This window comes from Stenella coeruleoalba (genome assembly GCF_951394435.1).
Source record: "Stenella coeruleoalba genome assembly, chromosome: 19".
Classification (NCBI taxonomy): domain Eukaryota; kingdom Metazoa; phylum Chordata; class Mammalia; order Artiodactyla; family Delphinidae; genus Stenella; species Stenella coeruleoalba.
The window spans coordinates 50585741-50606460 of record NC_137165.1 but is presented as its reverse complement, the minus strand read 5'-3'; the positions used below and the strand labels follow the sequence as shown (position 1 = coordinate 50606460).

The 20720-nt window shown below is 53.0% G+C and overlaps 1 protein-coding gene across 1 annotated transcript in view; it reads right to left on the bottom strand.

Annotated features, from left to right (window-relative positions):
* The window catches only part of TBC1D16 (TBC1 domain family member 16), a 79049-nt gene that overhangs the window by 52180 nt on the left and 6149 nt on the right, over positions 1 to 20720 (bottom strand). Inside the window, exons 2-3 of the mRNA XM_079904294.1 lie at positions 9835 to 10074; positions 6327 to 6924 (exon numbers count right to left, since the gene is read on the bottom strand). Of these exons, the coding sequence (XP_079760420.1) occupies positions 6327 to 6924; positions 9835 to 10012 (776 nt within the window). The 5' untranslated portion in view covers positions 10013 to 10074. The remainder of the gene's footprint in view (positions 1 to 6326; positions 6925 to 9834; positions 10075 to 20720) is intronic.

Sequence of the window (20720 nt, the reverse complement as noted above, 5' to 3'; positions counted from 1 at the left end):
GACATTTGGGGGGTAGGGGGGTGCACCCCCCCAGCACCTGGCCATCCTATGTCTCACCAACTCTTGGCCATTCCACCTCCTAAATCTCTCTGGAACCCACACCCATCCCTCAGCATTCCGTCCCACAGCTCCTCTCCGACCATCACCCTCCCTTCCCGGGCGGCAGCAGCCCCAGGACCTTCCGTCACCCCTTCCCCAGTCCCACTGCTGCTGGAATGGCCTCCAAGGACATCCACTGGTCTAGCCACTGGCCGTTCCCTGTTGCTCCCCCCTTTCATCTTTTCAGGGTCCCATCCTTCTGGCCCCTCCCCTCTTCTCAGCCTCCCATCCCAGAGGTGGGAGAGGGTTCTTATTTGCTTTAGCTACTATGGGTGGGAAGGGGTGAAAAGCGTCCCCCTCATTTATATCACCGCCCCCCCACCCCGTCTCCAGGAGTGAGTGGTTCTGGATGAACCTCTCACTCCTGCAGGCTTGTCTGCCTCCCCTGAGATGGTTGGACAGAAAAGGAATGGGGCAAGGCTATTTATGAAAACCGTCCAAAGCAGCTAAGAATCTCATGGCATCACACAACCTGCCCCTAACCAGGCTTTGGGTGACCCAGAATGCCACCCTCTGGGTCCCTCCTGGCAGCCCCCCATCAAGGATACTCAGCGCTTGGACCTGGCCCACCAAGCTCATCGGCTCCAGGTCCTTCTCAGAGGCTGGATTCTCCCCAGAGCAGGGTAGGAGGAGCAGGGCCTGTTATACCAATGACAACGAGAAGGTATGAATAATTCAGCCTTTACGGCTGATACTCTGGTGTCACAGAGCCTTTTCCTCCTAAAGGCAAAAAGCACTTAAGCTGCCATTTATTTCAGCCTGGCTCCCTCTGCGGGGTGGGCGCCGTCATCCGTTGTCACCGTCCCTCCTCACTGGCTTCTGCTTGTGACCCCTCCTGCCATCCACCCCCTAGTAAGCCAGCCCCTCCGTGGGTGGGGGGGAACACCTGTTCAGTTTTCTGGTCTTTTCCCCCTTTTCCCTTGACAGAGCATTTTGAGGGGCTACTCTTTGCCAGGAGTGTGGCTACTCCCTCCACCCCCCTCACAAGCACTGTTTCGTCTGGACCTGCACTGTCCAACACAAAGCCCTCGCCGCCTGTGGCTATTGAACTTTAAATTCAGTGAAGATGAATAAATTAAAAATCCAGTTGCTCAGTTGCCAGAGACACATTTCCAGGGTTTCATAGCTGCATGTGGCCAGCAGCTACCACACGGGACAGCGTTCATCACCACGGAAAGTTCTATAGGACGGTACTGGCCCAGGTGACAGGTAAGTCTCACGGAAAAGCAACAGCACAAGGCGGCATATGTTAAACGCCACACAAATGAGACGCCCGGGGAAAGCAGCAGGAGCTCTGTAGAGCGAGCAGGGGTCACGGAGGAGACCGCAGTCTGGCTGGGGTTTCAGCAGGGGAGGGGAGAACATTCCAGTTGGAGGGAGGCTGGGGAAGGGTGAGCCTGCTGGGGCCGGCTGGCCAAAACACCGCGTGCGTGGGAAAAGAGGAGAGGACAGGAGGTCAGGAGGCAGGTGAGCATCGGAGCAAGACCCCAAGGGCAGGCAGCCCGCGGCCCCCTGGGGCTGTACCCGGCTCTCCTGGACCCACATCTGGGCTGGCTGAACCACTGCCCCAATGAAGCCACGGCGAGAGTCCCTGCGTGGCAAGGCCACCCAGCTCGTTCTGTAACCTGAACGCCACCCTTCACTCGGGATGGCCGCCCCAAGAACACACACCAAGAATGACAAAGGAGGGGATGAGAGAGGGGAAACACAGCACGCATTTACCCTGGGGGTGGGGGCACCGATGACAACTCTGGAGACGAGGGTGGCAGACCATCAGCATCACCTTCATGGGAAGGACCTCACAGGGTCTTAGCAGGTCTTCTCATTAACAAGCATGCAAGGGACTTCCTTGGCAGACCAGCGGTTAAGACTCTGCTCCCACTGCAGGGGGCACGGGTTCCATCCCTGGTCGGGGAACTAAGATCCCGCAGGCTGTGTGGCACGGCCAAAACAACCCCAAAGAACAAAAATAAAAAAACAAGCATGCAAGACAGTGGACAAGGGTGAGCCAGTCTAAGCTGTGTGTGGGTTCATGATTAATATAACCACACTGTAACATTTTTGAAACATGAGAAAAGAAAAAAATTACTCATAACCACGCTATCCTAACAATTGGCACAGCTTCCTCTCAACCTGTGCTGTCCAATAGAGTGGCCACATGTGCCACTTAAATTTATCTCAATCAATATCACATAAAATTAAAAATTCAGTGTGTCAGTCACACTAGCCACCTTTCAAGTGTTCCCTAGCTGAGGAAGCCAGTGGTGCTATCTCGAAGGCACAGATCTGGAAAGTTCTAGTGGGCAGCACTGCTTGGCCCACCTCATTCATGCATCAGGCCTTTCCATAGATTTCAATCAAAATGTGCACATCATTTGCTACCTGCTTTGTTTGTGATGCACTATAAATTTCCATGCTGCAGCACAGCCTTTACAAATACACATTCTTCTGTCTGGCAGTACCGAGGTTCTGAACATTTTGGAAAGTCAGAGGGTGCCCCATCCTCAGGAAAATGCACACCCATGAGCACACATACAGGAAGTGGTGTAAGACTTCAGGGGGCTCATGGACCCCCATTAAAAATCCCTTGACCTGGAAGATAAACTGTAATGGATGGGTCTCCTTCTCTAGCTTCTTCCCCTTTTTCCTCCATTGTAAAGAATAGCATGATGAACATCTTCATGCAAATGTGCTTTATTTCTGTAGTTTAGATTATTTCTTAGGACGAGTTCCGGAAGAGACCTTTTGATTTAGGGAGTGGAGCTGTGTTTCAGCTCATACATATCGCCACACACTTCCCCAAGGGGGAGCAATTGACACGCCACACGGGGGTCCACATGCGGGTCCTGTTATATGACACCCTCATCCAACTGGCCCTTGAGACTGGGTACCTCTCAGGACAGGAGCGAATGACGGGATGGCCACTTATCTTGTCGGTGGTCATCCTCACCTTCATCTCAATCCAAAGCCTTGATTTCTGACACTGTGGAAGGTATGGGGCTGAGAGCCACAGACCCTAAACCCTGCCTGTATAACTCAGATCTCCATGGAAGGACGGTCCATGATGACAAGTCAGCAGCACATCTCTCCTTGTCCACCCATTTCCCAATAGTCCTTGGACACTCATATAGTCAAGGATTTCCAGCCATCACTGTGCTGGGGCTGGTGGGGTGGCTATGGCAGGTGGCCTTGCCGTCTAGGGATGAGGCTGTGCCGGGCTATACCCCGCAGGTAGCACACGAATGGACATTGCCTTTCTAACGACTCAGCCCTTCTGTGAACTACCAGCCACATAACAAAATGTTTAGGGGACTCTCGGATGGGGGCTGCTTCCCCCTCCTCGCCCATCCCCAGCCTCAGGCTCAGCCTCCATGTGTAGTTCTTCAGTTCTGCCACCAGAGGGATCCCATGAGCCAGCCTTCCTGCTCCCCTCCCAGGGAGCCAATTCCCAGTTAAATTAGGAGCCTGTGCTCCAGGAGCCGCATTCAAGTCCTCAAAGACAAGCTCCCTGAGGGGTGTCTGGTCCAGCAGATGCCAGCGCTCCAGGACCTCGACCCAGATTCCCTCTGCCTGAGGCACAAAGCCCACATCTCTCTCCCCGTGCTCCCCACCCCAGCAGCGGTTCTCATACCTGGCAGCACTTTGGAAACCCCTTGGGAGGTCAAACACTGCCCCGGCCCGGGCCCCATCCCAGCCATTCTGGTTCAATCAGTTTGTGTGTGGCCTGGGCATCAGGAGCCTTCAAAGCTGCCTGGGGCATTCTCATTTTTTGCTGGGCTGGGAAGCCTTGCTCTATAGCTCCCAGTACTACTGACCATTTAGTCCCAATTTCCAGGCCCATCACAGGGCAGGAGCTGTGGGAGGGAGGGAGTGGAGGAACACCAGCTTTGCTTCCAGGTCTCAGATGCGGTGGGGAGACAAAACTGCAACTCAGCTCCGAGAGCAAAGAAGCAAGTAAACATGAACTGCAGGGACCGCCTGGCAGGAAATGTAGATTCCAGGGCCCACCCAGCCCCTTTTGAAATCACATCTGTTTTTTTTTTAAGCTCCCAGCAACCTGTCAAGCACGGCTGGGTCAGGAACCAGGGTGCCTCCATGTGATACCTCTCACATTCCGTCTCAAAGACAGGCTGTTTCCACATCAGCCCCTGACTGAAGCACACGCTCCCAGGAGGCAGGGAGGGACCTCACTCATGGCCATCCTGCCCCAGCCCAAAGCCTTGGCTGAATTGGACTGATTGGGCCAGAAAAGCAAGCAATATGGTATTGTTGGAGCTCCACGGTGAGGGAGGGAGCTCCCTCACAACACTAGTCTTCTGAGCACGTCTTGCAGCTCTAAGCAGAAACATGACCCCTAAATTAAACTGGGTGGAGCAGGGATCTGGAAGGTAAAAGTAGGGTTCCCAAAGTATGACCACAGAAAGGGCTCATGGTGGGGCAGCCAAACTTTCACGCCTGACAGACGCCACCCAGCTTTAGCTCAGGAGTCTGCACGCGATACAGAATAATGCTTCCCAATCCAACTGGAGGTGGAAATTGTTGGGAATATTAGCCAGACACACAAACGGAGTGCTGACACACTAGGATGGACCTTAAGGAAGGAGCCAGACACAAAAGGACACAAGTTGCATGACACCATTGAGGTGAAATGTCCAGAACAGGCAAATCCACAGAGACAGAAAGTGGCTGAGGGAGGGGCACGGGGAGTGACTGCTAGTGTGGCACCACCAGGGGGAGTGCTGACAGAGCCCCACTGGCGGCAGGGCCCAGGCGTGGCTTTGAGTTATGTTCTCAGCCTGGTTTCCTGGTGGGAAACAGCACACGGCTCAGGGAACCTCATGGGGCACTGGAGTCCTCGGCTACAGCCGACCGCTCCCCTTACATGCACCCTCCAGTACTCGAGATGGATGTTATCAGTTTACCCTTGGGCTCTAATGGACCACATCCTACTGAGGGGAAGAAAACAGGAATGAATCCATCTCAAATTCCTTCCCGCTGAAGCCAGCAAAGCATTCTGCATTCCTCCGCCCTACTCCTTTTCTCCTGGGATTACATCAGTTCATGTGACCTTATGTGCGCTAGGTCTGGTGTAGACCCGGCAGGGTTCGAATCTGACTCGGCTCCTAAATTAGTTGGGTGACCTCTGAGCCTCGCTTTCCTCTTCTATACACAGGGGGCGACGTTAGCACCTACCTCACAGGGTTTGGGAGGGACGGTTGGGAGCATGGAAAGAATGAACCCATGGCACACACGCCCAGTGCCCAGGCAAAGCTCAGACCATTCACACGTCTCACATGCCCATCTCATCTCATGAGCTCAACAATTGTGTGCTGACTGTCTGATTATGTCAGCACTTACTATCATCACCATTGCTAGCCTAGAAATCTAATGAGAACAAGGACCACGGCCGAGCATGAGAAGGGGCGGCAGAAGTCCCACACCTGCCCATGCCAGGCCTGCCCCGGCTGCTCCGGGTTCATGAGCCTTGTGCACACCTACCTCTGGGAGGCCCTGAGGCCCCCTAACGACGCTGTGTGGTGGCCGCCACGAGACTTCAACAACCCTCCCCAGTCAGGCAGGGGGCAGGTCTCACTGCTGCCCGCCCTGGTCCCTGCCTGTGTGGCCGGTGAGCCCACCAGTGTGCCCAGGCATCTGGTTCCCCTGGGCTCTGGGGCTGTACGGTAAATGCTGCCAACTTCCCCCTGGGGTTGTGTTCCAGCCTCTTACAGCTTGAGGGTGTGAGAAGTAGAAAGGCTACGGACGCCTCTGGAGGGCCGGGCCGCGTGCCTGGCTTGGCCCCAGGCAGAGCACAGAGCCTGGCTGGGGACCAGGCCTCCCCCACAAGCCTTCGGCCACCACCCAGGCCTCCCTGAGTTTGCCTGGGGGTTGGGGGATGACCAACCATCTCCTCCAGAGATGAGCACAAAAGACACCTGGACTCCTGGGGCCTGGCACCAGGGGGGTTAGACTGGGTTATGGGGCCAGTCAGACCTGGCAGGGAATGTTTAGTCCTAGGGAAGGGGAGAGAAGGAGGGAACCCCCAGCCCCCCTCCCCCGGACTGTGCGTCCATCACAATCCTCAGGGTGGCGTGAAGTGAGGGGACAGGCTGCGGAGGCTCTGGTGCCTGCGGGATGGGATGCGGGCATCCTCAGCGCTCAGTGAGCAGAGCCGGGACAAATGCCGCTGCTCTTGGCTCCAGAGGGGCAGTGGGGAGTCAGGAACTCACCCGCTCTCGCTCTCCAGGAACACGGAGCTGCTGCTCTCTGCGAGGGCGGCGCTGATGGGCGAGAGGCAGAAGGGTGAAGAGAAGGCCTCTGAGTCCGAGTCGAAGGAGCTGGCCCTGCTCACGCCCTCGGCCGACAGCTCCAAGGAGCCCTCCTCCTCGCCCGCCTCGGGTCGTGGCTCCCGGCCCTCTTCCGTCCCGTCCTGCGAACTGACCGCCGACAAGATTCCCGAGTCACTGTGGGCTGGCTGAGAGGCCAGGAGGGAGCTGTCTGTCCCCAGGCCCAGGGCCAACTTCTCCCCGTCCTCGGGCGAAGGGCTGACACGCTCGGGGTCTCGCATGCTCTGGGCCACCACCAGGATGTCCTCATCTCTGGGGATTAGGGTGGGCCTGGGCTCCATGGGGGACGGCGGAGGGGGGGCCCCTGAGCTCTGGGTACGCCGGCCCCGAGGGCGGGGTGCCTTGCGCACGGGGGAGCTCTCGGGGGTGATGTAACGCAGCGCCTCCTCGTCCTGCTTCTGGATCCGGGAGTTGGGAACCCATGCGAGGATGAGGGTGGCCCCCAGCAGTTCATCCTTCTCCATGTACAAGCACAGGTAACCTAAGAGGGGTCAGAAGCACAGGCGGTTAGGGAGGCCATGCGCGAGGTGCCGCTGGCTGGTTTCTCGTAGGAGCCACACCTGGGGTAGTTAAACTGTGGGGCTGTGCAGACTAGACAGGCTCCAGACACAGCCTGGCCCTAAGAAAACACACCTGAGGGATACAGTTGAGCTCAGGATGAATGAGCGCTGTGGGCATTTTCTAAGCACACACACTTAGCAGATCCAGTGGGCCCGGGGCCTCAAGCAGCAGCCCGTCCTGTGCTTTCCCTCCTCCTCTCGTTCAGAGCCCCACCCTGTCCACTGGCTGGGGGCTCCAGAGCTTCCCTGCCTCCATCAGCCTCCCGGTCCGGGCAAGCCCAGGGAACTGGGGGGAGCACAGGGACCCAGAAGCCCCACTGGCTTCACAGCCTCACCACAATCTTAGGACGGATACAGGCAGCAGATTTTATTGTTATGTCCCAAAAAGAATAAATCCAAGCTGAGTGGCACTGGGGCTTTTTCCAGTCGGCTGTGGCTTCTTAGCATTTCTTCCTTACCACTGTTTTGGAAGAAGGGGCCATCTCGATGTCATGCCCTGCACTGCTCACAAAAATGAGAAGAGCGATTCTCCAAGGCTGCTGGCAGTGTGTGGGTGGGCTCTTCGGGCCCCTGACCGCTCAGTCTGGGGTAAGGTGGCCTTTCCTCCTGCAGCACCTGCCATTTCGGGGTGTCCTAACTCCTGGGCCTGTTGCACCAGGTTCCCAGGCCTCCTGGTTTCTGTTCTGAGAAGCCCCTAGGGCAGGAGCTGGGGTCCCTTTCATGCCCCAGGGCTCTGGCTCAACCCAGAATCCTTAGCCTGGCTCCCATTTCCAAAAGAGGTGGGGGGAACTCCAGGGCTGTCAGCCAGTTATGCAGAAGGATAACGTTCGGGTGAGGCCAAGTGTCTTCACACCCGCAGATCACGTGGCTTTGGGTTGGGAAGGGAGCCTGAGACCTCTGGCCCCCTCTCCCTTGCCTCCCATCACAACAGGATGATACCAGAAGCCCTCCAAAGGCTGTTGCTATTTTTTTTTGTTTTATGCCCAGAACATGTAACACCCTCAGACCCAGGCCTAGAACCTCTGCACCTGGCACCCCAAGTCCTCGGAGTTGGTCCCGTGGTCAAGCGTCCACAGGGTCAAGGTGACATGCCACCCAGAGCCTGCACCCCCTTCTAGAGCACACTCCAGGGACCAGGACCCTGAATCCCCTGCCCTCACAGTTCAGAGTCTGCTTCCAGGGCCTGCTCGGGGCTTCCCACCTGAGCTGTATGTGGGGGCTGTGGATGGGGCTGTGGTGTCACCAGGAGAACACCCGGGGCCCCTGTAGTGCAGGAAAGAGCTGGGGCTGGAAGCCGGCTTTCCTGCTTTGGAACCTGGAGGGTCTGGTGATTCTAAGTCTGCACCTAACTGTCCGGGTGACTGTAAAGATATGCTTATCAAGGCAGGAGGACAGAATACTTTCCAAAGAGTTCATTAGTATAATTTAAACTTGCCTTTTTTATTACTTTATTTATTCAGTACTTTGTTGACACATAATTTGCGTGCATTAAAGTGCCCAGATCTGATTGTAATTCATAATTTTAAATGTATTGACATCTGATGTGGGACCTCTGTCTGGACTCAGGTGGGCTGCAGCCAGGCTGCAGGTGCACTGGGACTGGGGATACGGAAGCACCTTTCGGCAGCCTAGGGAGCCCACAGGATGAGCCCAGGGCTTGCCCTCACCCCACCTCCATCCCAGGCTGGCATTGGGGAGCACCTCTGAGCACCAGCCTCCTTGTCCGAGAGACAGGCCTGCCCAGGCTCCAGCCACTCTCATGAGGTTGTTGTGCAAATTACATAAGGCGATACATTTGTCTGTTGCAAGTCATTTGCGCAAATGACAAAGGACCACACAGACCTCTAGTATCACTAACCCATCTTTTTGATGCTTCCTCAGAGCAGCAGGGCTGAGGGACTCAGGTGTGAGTGCTGGGCTGCCATAACCAGGGCTAACACCCCCTGCCTCAGAACAGTCACAGTCAGTGACACTCCTGCAGAGAGAATCTGTGCCCACTCTCTTAGTGCACAAGGAAGCTTGCCGTTTTGGGGCTCAAAATACAACTGGAGCCCTGGAAAAAATGTAGTTTCTTTCTCTGTGGCTTCGCAAAAGATAGCAAAGTCACTGCCACTACAGGAAAAAGTTTCCCACTCCCGGAACTAAGGAGAGCCATGGGCTGGAGTGTCCTGGGAATGGCTCAGGGTAACTCCGGGCTCCCATGTGGAGGGTCAGGAAAGGACCCTCCTCCATCTCCATCCCTGCAGAGTCTAAGAATTTTCTTCCCCGATTTCAAAACAGAGGATTTAAGCACAGAGGGTGTGCAGGATCAAAGATTTCCACGTCCCCAGATTCCTAGGCCTGCTTCACGCCCCACTCAGTCCTCACCCCACACTCTGGACTGCAGGAAGGGACGAAACCACCAAGACTGTCCTGAGGGCCTCGTTCCTGCACATGCTCAAGGGGGCCTGGCGGAAAGCCTCTCACTGGGCAGGTTGCCCCAGGATGCCCCGCTTCCCTCTGGTTTCCCTCCCCGCGCGCAGGGGGCTCCCTGCTCCCAGAAGCCCTGTAGTGCTCAGATGCCCTCTTCTACTTGCAAATTCAGGCTAATTCCCCTTAAACCGTCCTGCCTCCCCTTCATGAGTCAAAGGTCACTGGCCTGCTTCCCAGATGGGGAAATTAGGGCAAACGGGGAAGTGGCGCAGGAGCTGGCTAACTTTACAGAGATCAGCCAGCTCTCCCCAGGCCTGTGACTCCACAGCCCTCCCCTCCCAGGTGTGTGACCCCAAGCCTTCCTCTCCCAGCATGTGAGCCCAGGCCTGTCACCCCAGGCCTCCCCACTCTGAGCTCACCTGGGTGGTGCTCCCCGAGCCCCTGCAACCCTTCCGGCGGGTGCACGCAGACATTGTTCTTGGAGTAGATGATCTCCCCATCCAGGACGGAAGGGGGCCCACCGCTGCCACCGGGGGTGAGGGTCAAGAGGTCTGAGGCTTTGGAGGAGGCCCGGCGAAGGAGGCGGCCCAGAGACATTGCCGGGGGAGTGTTTCCATCCTCTGCACACTTGGGCCCAGGCGGGGCTCTTCCAGACCTGCCTGGGGGAGGAAGACAGAGAAAGGGCATGGCCAAGGTCATGAACTTGGACTGGGTATTCCTGGGGCAGCATCCTACCCCACACCAGTGGGCTGGAAACGGAAGCTGTGGAACCACAGAAGGGGTCCTGCTAGCACAAGGCCATGTGGAGGGTGAGCTGGGTTCTCAACGGTGGCGCTACGGACACTTGGGGCTGAGTCATTCTTGGTGGTGGCGGCTGTCCTGTCCATTGTAGGGTGTTTTGCAGCATCCCTGGCCTCCACCCACCAGATTCCACTAGCAACCCTTTCCACTATGACAACCAAAAATGTCTCCGGGCATTGCAAATGTCCCCAGGGGGCAAAATCACCCTGTTAGGAACTGGTCTAGGGAATTCCCTGGTGTCCAGTGGTTAGGACTTGGCGCATTCACTGCCACGGGCCCAGGTTCAATCCCAAGTCGGGGAATTCAGATCCCACAAGCCGCGCAGCACGGCCCAAAGAAAAAAAGAGAGAGAGAGAGAGAACTGGTCTAGAGGAATCTGTTCCCACAGCAGCAATTTCCAAACCTCCAGGACACAGAGTTCACCCCTGTGTCCCTTCCTTCCTGAGATTCTCAGCCATCTGCGGTGCTTCCCAGGGAACATCCTGGTTCTCCTTCATCCTTCCCACCTTTCCCAGCCTTCTCCACCCTCACTTGCCCCGTGTGTCCTCATCGTCCCAAAGCCCAGCCTGACATCCCAACACACGCTGGCTGCCCCAGCTGGGAAGGGGTCACAAGTGATAGGTGAAGGACCCAAGTTAACAGACAACTCATTCTTTAAAAAAATAAACTAGAAACCAAAGGATCGGATCCAGAATATATACAGAATTCCTAAAGACTCCCTGCAAAAAAAGGAGCAATATCCCAACAGAAAAAGCAGGCGATTCACAGAAGTGGAAACAGAAGGACTGAGAACATGAAATGAAAACCCAACACCCGACACACTGGCAAAAAGCAATTTTAATTCCAGCAAAAATGAAACAAAAGCCCAGGCAGCTATGTGAACCAACCAGACGTTACTGTCAATGGGGCTCATGACGGCCGCCCACCAAGCTGGGAGTAGGATGACCACAGGTATGATGTCGCCTGTGTCAATGAAGAGATGTGCGTAAAGCTATTTCCTGGTCAGAGATCATGGATGTCCGAGATTTCAGGCCATGCTGGGCAGGGTGCAGACCAGCCTTGTGGGGCGGGGTGGCTGGGTGGAAGCGTCACAGAGGGGCTGCAACTCAAGCTCTCAGAAAAACAAAGAAGACTTGAAGCCGGTATGATAAAATTATTGACTGGGAATGGACAGACCAAATGGAGTCTGTCCATATGATGGGATATTATTCAGCCTTAAGAAGGAGGGAAATTCTGACACCTGCTACAACATGGATGGACCTTGAGGACATGCTCAGTGAAACTAGCCTGTCACAGAAGGACAAATATTGTATGATTCCACTTATATGAGGTACCTGGGATAGTCAAACTGATAGAGACAGAGAATAGAAGGGTAGGTGCCTGGGGCTGGGCGGGGGCTGGGGAGTTAGTGTTTAATGGGGAGAGTTACTGTTTGGGAAGATGAAGAAGTTCTGGAAATGGATGGTGGTGATGGTTGCACAACAGTGTACCCGAATGTCCCTAATGCCACTGAACTGTGCAGATAAAAACGGTTAAGAGGGTAATTTTTATGTCATTTTTTTGTGGGTTTTTTTTAGTGGTCTTTCTTTCTCCTCTTTCCTTCTTTCTTTTCTTTCTTTCCTTTCTTTCTCTCTCTCTCTCCCCCTCCCTCCCTCCTCCCCCTCCCTCCATTTCTTTATTTTTGGCTGTGTCGGGTCTTAGTTGCAGCACACGGGATCTTTTGTTGCAGTGTGCAGGCTTCTCTCTAGTTGTGGCGTGTGGGTTTTCTCTTTCTAGTTGTGGTGCGTGGGCTCCAGAGTGCATGGACTCTGTAGCTTGCAGCACGTGGGCTCTCTCGTTGAGTCATGCGAGCTCAGTAGTTGTGGCGGTCAGGCTGATTTGCCTCGAGGCATGTGAGATCTTAGTTCCCCAACCAGGGATTGGACCCAAGTCCCCTGCATTGGAAGACGGATTCTTAACCACTGTACCACCAGGGAAGTCCCTCGTTTTATTTTTTTTGGCCACGCGGCGCGGCTTGCGAGATCTTAGTTCCCCAACCAGGGATTGAACCCACGCCCTCGGCAATGAGAGCATGGAGTCCTAACCACTGGACTGCCAGGGAATTCCCTATGTCATGTATGTTTTACCACAGTAAAACTTTTTTTCCTCTCACTGTTGTGGCCTGTCCCGTTGCGGAGCACAGGCTCCGGACGCGCAGGCTCAGCGGCCATGGCTCACGGACCTAGCCGCTCCGCGGCATGTGGGATCTTCCCGGACCGGGGCACGAACCCGTGTCCCCTGCATCGGCAGGCGGACTCTCAACCACTGCGCCACCAGGGAAGCCCAGTAAAACTTTTTTGAATAATCAACTGGAGGCGGTTCTCAGGCTAAATTATATTGTTCTTTGCACCCTCTACACTTTGTACATTTACCCTTAAATCCAGGGCTGATTTAGGATGTTCCCTAAATGGAGTTCTTTCTGTGTCCAGTGCTTGGATGGGTTCTTGGGGCAGAGGGCGGGGGCTGGGGGTCCAGCCGGCTCAGCAGGGTAGGGGTTGTCTCAGTGCTAATTTCCTTCAATGTCCTGGGACCAGGCAGCTCAATGCTGGATCCTCAGGCCCTTATGGCTCTCTGGGTGTCCCTCTGTGCCCCCTTGCTCTGATCTCCCATCTCTTTGCATATTTCCAGTTGCCTCCACGGCTACTAACTCTCCCAAACACAGCATCCTTCTAACAGTTCCCTGCAGGCCCAAGAGTCACCCTTCCCATTCCTGCGTCTTTACCCAGAAAAATCCATCACTCTCTTCTCTCTCATTGCTGAGGTTCCCAACGTCAGGATGACCTTGAAAATCACTAGCCCTGGAGACTCAGGCCCAGCTGGGGTCCTCACCTCCTCAGCCCTGAGCCACAGAAGCCCCTCCATTCTCGGCCATATCCAGGGCCCCAAATCCACCCCTTCTCAGGCATCCCTCATGCCTGAGACACCACCTTCAATGTGGGCTGCAGAATCAAGTTGATCCCTTGGCCCAGGGGACGGCAAGCTGGTTCTGTAAAGGGCCAGACAGGAAATATTTTTGGCTCTGTGGGCCCAGCGGTCACTGTGGAGCCTACTCGATTCTCTGCCCTGTGGTGTGAAAGCAGACAGTACGTGGGCAGGTATGACTGTGGTCCCGCGAGACTTTATTAAATAGATACTCACGCCAATTCCATATAATTTTGCCGTTACACAAGAAAATTCTTCCAGTTTTTTCACCCATTTAAAAACCTAATAACCATCCTTAGTTTGCGCACTGTATAAAACAGGAAGAAGGCTAGATTTGGTCCACGGGTGATACGTGGCCGACCTCCGGCTCAGACCACTTTCTGGATACTCGGGGCAGGGCTGCTCCTCGCTACCCAAATCCCCTCCGGGCCCACCTCTGGGGAAGCCTTGTGGCCTCCCCAGGTCGAGGGGGCGTCTCTCGCTGTCTTAACCACTGAGTCCTGTCTGAACACACAAGGCACATTATGACGCTTGACAACCAATGTTCGAAGCTTAAAATAAATCACACTGGAACCTACACATCAAAATATGCGTTTTCCTTCCAATTAATCATCTGGCAAAGCTATATTCTTTTATTCTAATGATGACTTCACTCCATTGTCTGTCCATTCTAAATATTTTTAGAATTCAAGAATCATTCCAGAATTACAAGATCAGTTAATGAGCTATACAAGAAAAAGAATTCCCTTCTCCAGACCAGCACTGCCCAGAAGACATACAATGAGAGCCTCATATGCAATTTTAAGTTTCCTAGTAGCCACATTCTTAAAAAGTAAAAAAGAAATGGGGGAAATTCATTTTAATAGAATATTTTTAGTCAAGCCACTATATCCCCTATAGTATCATTTCAGCATGTAATCAGCATGGAAAAATTACTCGTGAGCTATTGTACATTATTTATATCTCCAGAGTCCGGTGTACGTTTTGCACTTAAGCACACCTCAGTTCACATCAGCCACCTTCCAGGTGCTTAGTGGCCTCCTGGGGCCCGTGGCCTCCTGCTGGGTGAGGCTGGGGCAGGTCTGGAGCCCCACCTCCTTCTGGGCCTCAAATGGTATTACTTAGTTTAATCGCCCTAACCTCCAGAGCGTGCTGCAAACAAGGCTCAGCTGAGTCCAAAAACCGCACCATCTTTAAGCTAAGACGGTTTGCCACCACTGAGGATAATCAAAAGAATGTGCTGGAAGCTCTGAAGGAGATTCCAAAATACAAGTGTTCACAATATAGCGTTTGCCCCACATCGGCTGTGAAACCCCACTGCAGCTCTGGAAGGTACCTCCTAGAAGCGCAGTTTTGCAAACGAGAAAACAGGGGCCACACACCCCAAGTCAGCCAGTGAGCGGACACACCTGAACATGAGACCTTTGTCTTCTGTGCGTGGAATTCTGGCTCCTGCCCCTGCCCCTGTAACCTGGGTGAGCAAGGACTATCCCCCAGTTCCACCCCCAGGTTGTTCAGTGCGGGAGACAACGTGCCTCTGGGTAGATCTAGCACGTCTGTTAAACATTAGCCACGAATATTTACTCTCTTCAGACAATGCTCATTTATTTTTTCAATGTATTTGTTCCTTTGTGAGCCTATTTCATCTCAACTAAAACTGGTTCCTGATCTCTGCTCTCTGTCAAACTAGGAGTGGAGAATCCTTACCCTATTTTTTAAAAGCTTTTTCTTTTTTTAGATTACGAAACGTGTTCAGAGAAGTATAAAGAATACATGTCCCTTAACTCACACCATCCAAAAATAATCTGTGTATTTTCTACTATCTTCTGTGTCTATCTTAACAAAACAAAACCACCCACTGGAATTATACCATACCATTCTTTCAGTTATAACATACATATATTTTCCCATGTGCTATAGGTTGAAATGTGTCCTCTCCAAATTCTTATGTTAAAGTTCTCACCCCCACACCTCATAATTCAACCTTATTTGAAAGTAGCTTCTATACAGATGTAATCAAGTCAGAATTAGGTCATTAGGGTGGGCCCTAATCCAGTGACTGGTATCCTTTAAAAAGAGGGAGTTTGGAGATAGACACTGGTGTACAAGGAGAATGCAATGTGAACATGAAGACAGCCATCTACAAGCCAAGAAGAGAGGCCTCAGAAGGAACCAACCCTTCGACACCAAGATCTCAGGTTTCCAGCCTCCAACACTGTGAGAAAATTAACTTCTGTTGCTTAAGCCACCCAGTTTGTGGTACTTTTTATGGCAGCCACAGAATACTAATACACCACATTATTAACTAATTTAAAAATTCAAAATGTCAACCCTCCACCTTGATAGCTATAAATATATAACAAGGATGCACCATTCTTGAGCCAGCCACCATCATTAGATATTTGGTTTCCAAATAGTGGGTACTTAAATAATGAACTTTACATTTTATACATAAATCTGTACCTGTATCCTCACTATTTCCTTAGGACAATTTCTGGGATTCCTGACTATTTCCTTAGGAGGAAAAACTGGACCCCTGACATAATGTCCAATGGATTTACAAAAAGGTATCAGAGTTTTAGGGATCTGAATCTTTGCTAATTTGGTCATTGGAAAATGGTTTTCTGATCATCAGTTCACTTGAGCAGGTTCTCCTATGTTTATTAAACATTTGTGAATTGTCTGTTGGTGTACTTTGCCAATTTTTCTGCTGGGGTGTCAGAATTCTTATTGATATGAAAGAACTCTTTATATAGCAAAGATCTTAATCCTTTGCTATAGTTGCTGCATGTATGTTTTTCCTAATTTGTTATTTGCCTCTTAATTGTATTACTCATTTTGAAATACAGAGGTTTTAAACTTCTAGGCAAATTGATGATAACTTTTCCTTAGTGATTTCTTTTTATCACTTTTACACTTTATATCATTCGTCTCAAGCCAAAGATCCAGTCATCACTGGCTTATATTTTCATCTAATTTTCTTATGATGTCCATTTTCAATGAACTACTTTTGATATTTCAAAAAGCCTAATTCAAAGTATACATTTACCTGAAAAGGCCGCACATGTTAACTATTCACCAGCTCACTGAATGAGTGTTCATGTTGTTTTTATCGCTATTTCCTGTTTTTACTGTGTACTGTTACTTGATAAAAATAGGGACATCAATATAGCTTAATAAAGCTGGGGTGCGTGTCATGTAAAATCTTACGGGAAATTTAAAAGGAGGGGGCCCTTAGCAATGACCCAGAGACCTGTGTGGCCTGGTCCGTGCTCTGGTCTGCACCCTCTCGTCTTCTCCCACGTTGCACACGTGATGGACAAACATGGTTGTCACACTACCTACACGCTCCAGTGAGAATCACTCTCATTACAGGCCGGCTTGTACTGTAAACCGGGCTCTGCTCATCGGCAGCTGAGATGGTGACTGAGCCCAGGCAGAGCTGCCCTCCTCAGGCCCCAGCCGTTCCAGGGGCCCACCGGCCACAGCTTCCTCATTTGAGCCAAAGGAAGGAGCCTAGAGCAAGCTCTCCAAACACACCCTCCCTGCCTGCATCCCCAACCCCTGCAGTACTTTCCGCTTGAATCCCCCTTACTGCCTTATTTTGCTTCTGTTTAAAGAGATGGCTTGTTGCTATTTACAACGCAAGGCCCGTGGGTCCAGAATGCCTCACACTCAGCGGGTCCTGCCAGGGGCCCCTCACCTCCGTCCCGGTGGGGAGCGACGATCACCTGTCGTCCTCTTTACCACGTGGGACCACAGTCCCCCCCAACACAGCCCCCAGCTCCACCAGCACAGCTCGCGTCCTGTAGCTGACCACCGTGGGGAAGGCGACGCGCTGCGAGTCAGCAGAGGCTGGGTTCCTTGCTCAGTGTGAATTTCTATTCGGCTCCCAGCATCCGATTGGCAGCGTCCTAATCTGGCAGTTCTACCCGAGTCCTCCAGCTGGTGAACATAAATCTGAGTTTACCCCCCACCCTGTCAGAAGAAAGGGAAGGAAAAGAATCCCAAAGAGCACAGTTGCTGCCAGGCCACCTCCCAGATGAGAATGGAGGCCCCCCCCGCCCAAAGCCCAAGACAATGCCCTTGGGGTGCAGTTGCCCCACATCAAGCAGGGCCCGCTAAAAAAGCACAGCTCGACTGAAACAGCACTGGTGCCCAGAGGCTCTAAGGTCATCTGATTCAGTGCTTCTCCAAACCAGGGGGCTTTAAGAAACTCATTGGGCAAATCCCTACACTCTGACCCAGCAGGTCTGGGGGAGAGAAGCGCCCAGGTGACACCATCCCCATTTGAGATGGGGAACCATTCACCTACTGCTCCCCTCCACCCCCAGAGGAAGGTGGAGAATTGGGCTCTGACAGAAGGTAGACCAGCCCCTCTGACGCTCAGGCTGTGCTGTTATCAGCACAAATTAATGACATGTCAGTGGCTGCCCAGGGCCACCCCCCTCTGCATCCCCTGGTTTGTCACCAGTTGGGTGTTAAACAGGATGAAGGGGTGGGTGCTGGGTGGTTCCAAGGCTGCAGAAGGCCTCTCCTCACCGGCAGCCCAGGGCCTATCTGTCACCTGGTTAATAAACATGGCTCTAGCCCACGTGTCACCCGGAGTAGAGGAACGTGTGGCTGTGTCCAGGGACGTGGACTGGAAGCAGGTCTGGAGAACTGCCTGCAGAGACACCCCGAGCGGAGGCCCCTGGGCTTCAGTGCTCGCTGGTCTGGCAACGAGACTTGACTAATCGTGATCTGGCCCAGGGCAGCTCTCTGTGTACCTGCCTGTCCTTCAGGGCTGTTCCAACGAACCCGGGATGGTGGGAAGGTTAATGGTCAGTCATGGGGCTCCTTCTTCACAGATAAGCCACAGATGTGCAGAGACAGCGCCCAGCTCCCCTAGGGTCTCTAGATCCACCTGACCAAAACCCCGTCTTGGGAAGCAACGGGCCCCTCTATACTATCATTTAAGTCATCCTCCTAGATTTCTAAGGTCTAGCCGTCCTGGACCTTCACTGCCCACTGCTGGGATCATTCCCTGTGTGCTGACCACTGCCTTGCTGAAGCTGCGTCCGGAGCAGAGCACAGGTCTGGGCTTCTGATGGGCAGTAGCTTGGGCGGAGAGGAAGGCCAGAGGCTGGGGGAGGGCTGGGGAGGGGATTCGGTGGAGCAGGGTAGCGGCGAGGAGGGCCTGCCCCCAGCACCTGCTCCCCTCACTTCCCTGACCAGCTGCATCCCCTGCGGAGCCCAAATTGCATCCCTCTCCAGCCCCTCTGTTGGCTGGCTCTCGGGCTTCAACGCTTTGCCTTAGAGGGGAAAGGTCTTGGCCTTGGGGCCCCAGGCCCCTCCTCCATCCAACCCTGCCTTCACGCCCCACCTACAGGCTCCCGTGGGCACCCTCTGCACATGCGCCCCCCTCTCCTGACCCTGAGGCTATGTCCTAACTGGGCGCTCCCACAGGATTTAACAGGCTGGGGGCAGGGCAGGGGGTGGGGCCAGAGAAATAGGGACAGCCTGGGAGGGGCACCCTGTCTCCTCCAGGGCACGTGTGGGCTCTGTGGGGGGCATGTGACTGCTTCACAGCAGGGTCCACATCACAGCCTGCAGGAGGCGCAGCTGGAAGGTTTCTGGGGAGCACTACATGAGGGGCAGGGCTCCGAAGGAAACTGGAGGCGATCCTTAAAGGATATCAGGGCTGGGGCTCAGGCCAAGGAAGTGGGTGATGTCCAGGCACAGAGGCGGGCTGATGCCTCCAAGGGGCACGTAAAACGGAGGGGAGACTGTAGGGAGGGCGGCAGAGCTAATCAAGGGCCTGGCGCCTGCACCGCGGGCTGGGATGACAGGGGCTGTCTGGAAGACGCCACCAGGAAAAGCAGCAGCAGGTGCACAGGGAAAGCTCCCAGCCAGAGGAGCAGGCCCAGGTGGAGAGGAGGGAAGAGTCCTGGGAACGGATGGGGTGATGGCCGCGCAAGGATGAGAATGCATTTAATGCCGTAGAACTGTGCACTTCAAAGGGGTCAATATTCAAAATCTGCTGTGTGTACTTTACCACAATGAAAAAATAATAATAGTGGAACTTGGAGAGGGTATATGGACTCTCCGTACTTCCTGCTCATTTTCTGGTAAACCTAAAACTGTCCTGAAAAATAAAATATATTAATTTTTTAAAAAGACGCTTGGGACCAGGAAGCTTGCACCCAAAGAGGCCAGGCTGAGGTGGAATCGTGTGCATGGAGGCAAGGAAAAGGACAGGGAGCTCGAGGCCGGCAACAAAGGGAGCTCTGGTCCCCGCACTGCCAGCAGGCTGCCAGCAGCAATGCCAGGGCCTGGCAAAGACCAAACAACCTGATGGGAGATCTTCCTAATGTCCTTGAATCCATAAGACGCATGACCTTGAATGGTTCTTGATCCGACGTGCAGAGCAGTTTACACCCATTATCTTAGGGACCCGGTGTCCTGCAGGGAACAAAGATCCCCACCTCCCTGGGAGACCAGAAAACTGTGCTCCAGAAAGGCTGCCGAGTACAGAACCCAGAGCAAGCGGAACACCCAGGTCCCCTTCACAGGTCTGGGGCCTTTCTAAGGGCCAGACTTATTCTCCTTATTACCCAGATAGAGTAGGGGACCAGGGTACATAGCACAATCTTTAAATGCCATCAGCAGAGATCCTAAAACACACAAAACCAGTGAAGCCTGTAGCCAGAAACAGCTATCTGACTTTTCACATCGCTAGTAAGGACTTAGAGTTAATTGAAATCAAAAGAGCAGCTCGAGATGCTCAAAGCACTTTGTACGAATATTATAAATCCTCTCCCCAAATTCTGAGAGATGAAGGTGGATAGAGAAACAGCTCCAGGTAGATCAGTGACAATGATTAAAAAAACCTCATTCTTCTCGAATGCGTTCACTTAATATCATTGCTTTAAAATGGTTATGTCTCCATCAGTATTGTTGATTTTAGATTATAAGTTCCTGAGTCCAAGATATCTCTGAGAAGATCTTTTTATGAAGGGCCTACCAGAATGCCATTTTCAGTAGAGTTCCAAATGCCATGTTTTTGTTGATGGAAAGGAGAACGATGCCAACCTGGCAGTTGGCACAAGGAATACAGAGATGGAGTCAGGCCAAGATCTGGAATGTGCATTAGCTTGGGTGTACAAAAAAAAAGGGCAATGATTTTAAAAGGTATAAAATAAAAACGCCAGTGCTGGCTTTTAACCATCTCTGATCGATACCTGATTACAAGTTGAATTTTGTGCTGCTCTGAGCTGTCAGGGACCACCGGACATTTTTGCAAAATAGGCTATTGTGTAATTCAAAGGAAAGATCAACTTGGCCTCCCCCCAGAAAAAGCACACACCCTCATAAAACAAAAGACTCTCTGCAGAAACTCCCTGACTAGGGAGTCATTCCTTCCTATTAACCTGCAAGTCTTTAAGAATCAGAATGCCTCTGAGGACTGTTCTTGGCGGTCTGTCGTTCGCAGCAGTAAGTCACACTGGCGATGAAAGTAGCTCAGGTTTGCTTCCAGGAGGAGGGGCTTTGGTGGTGGTTG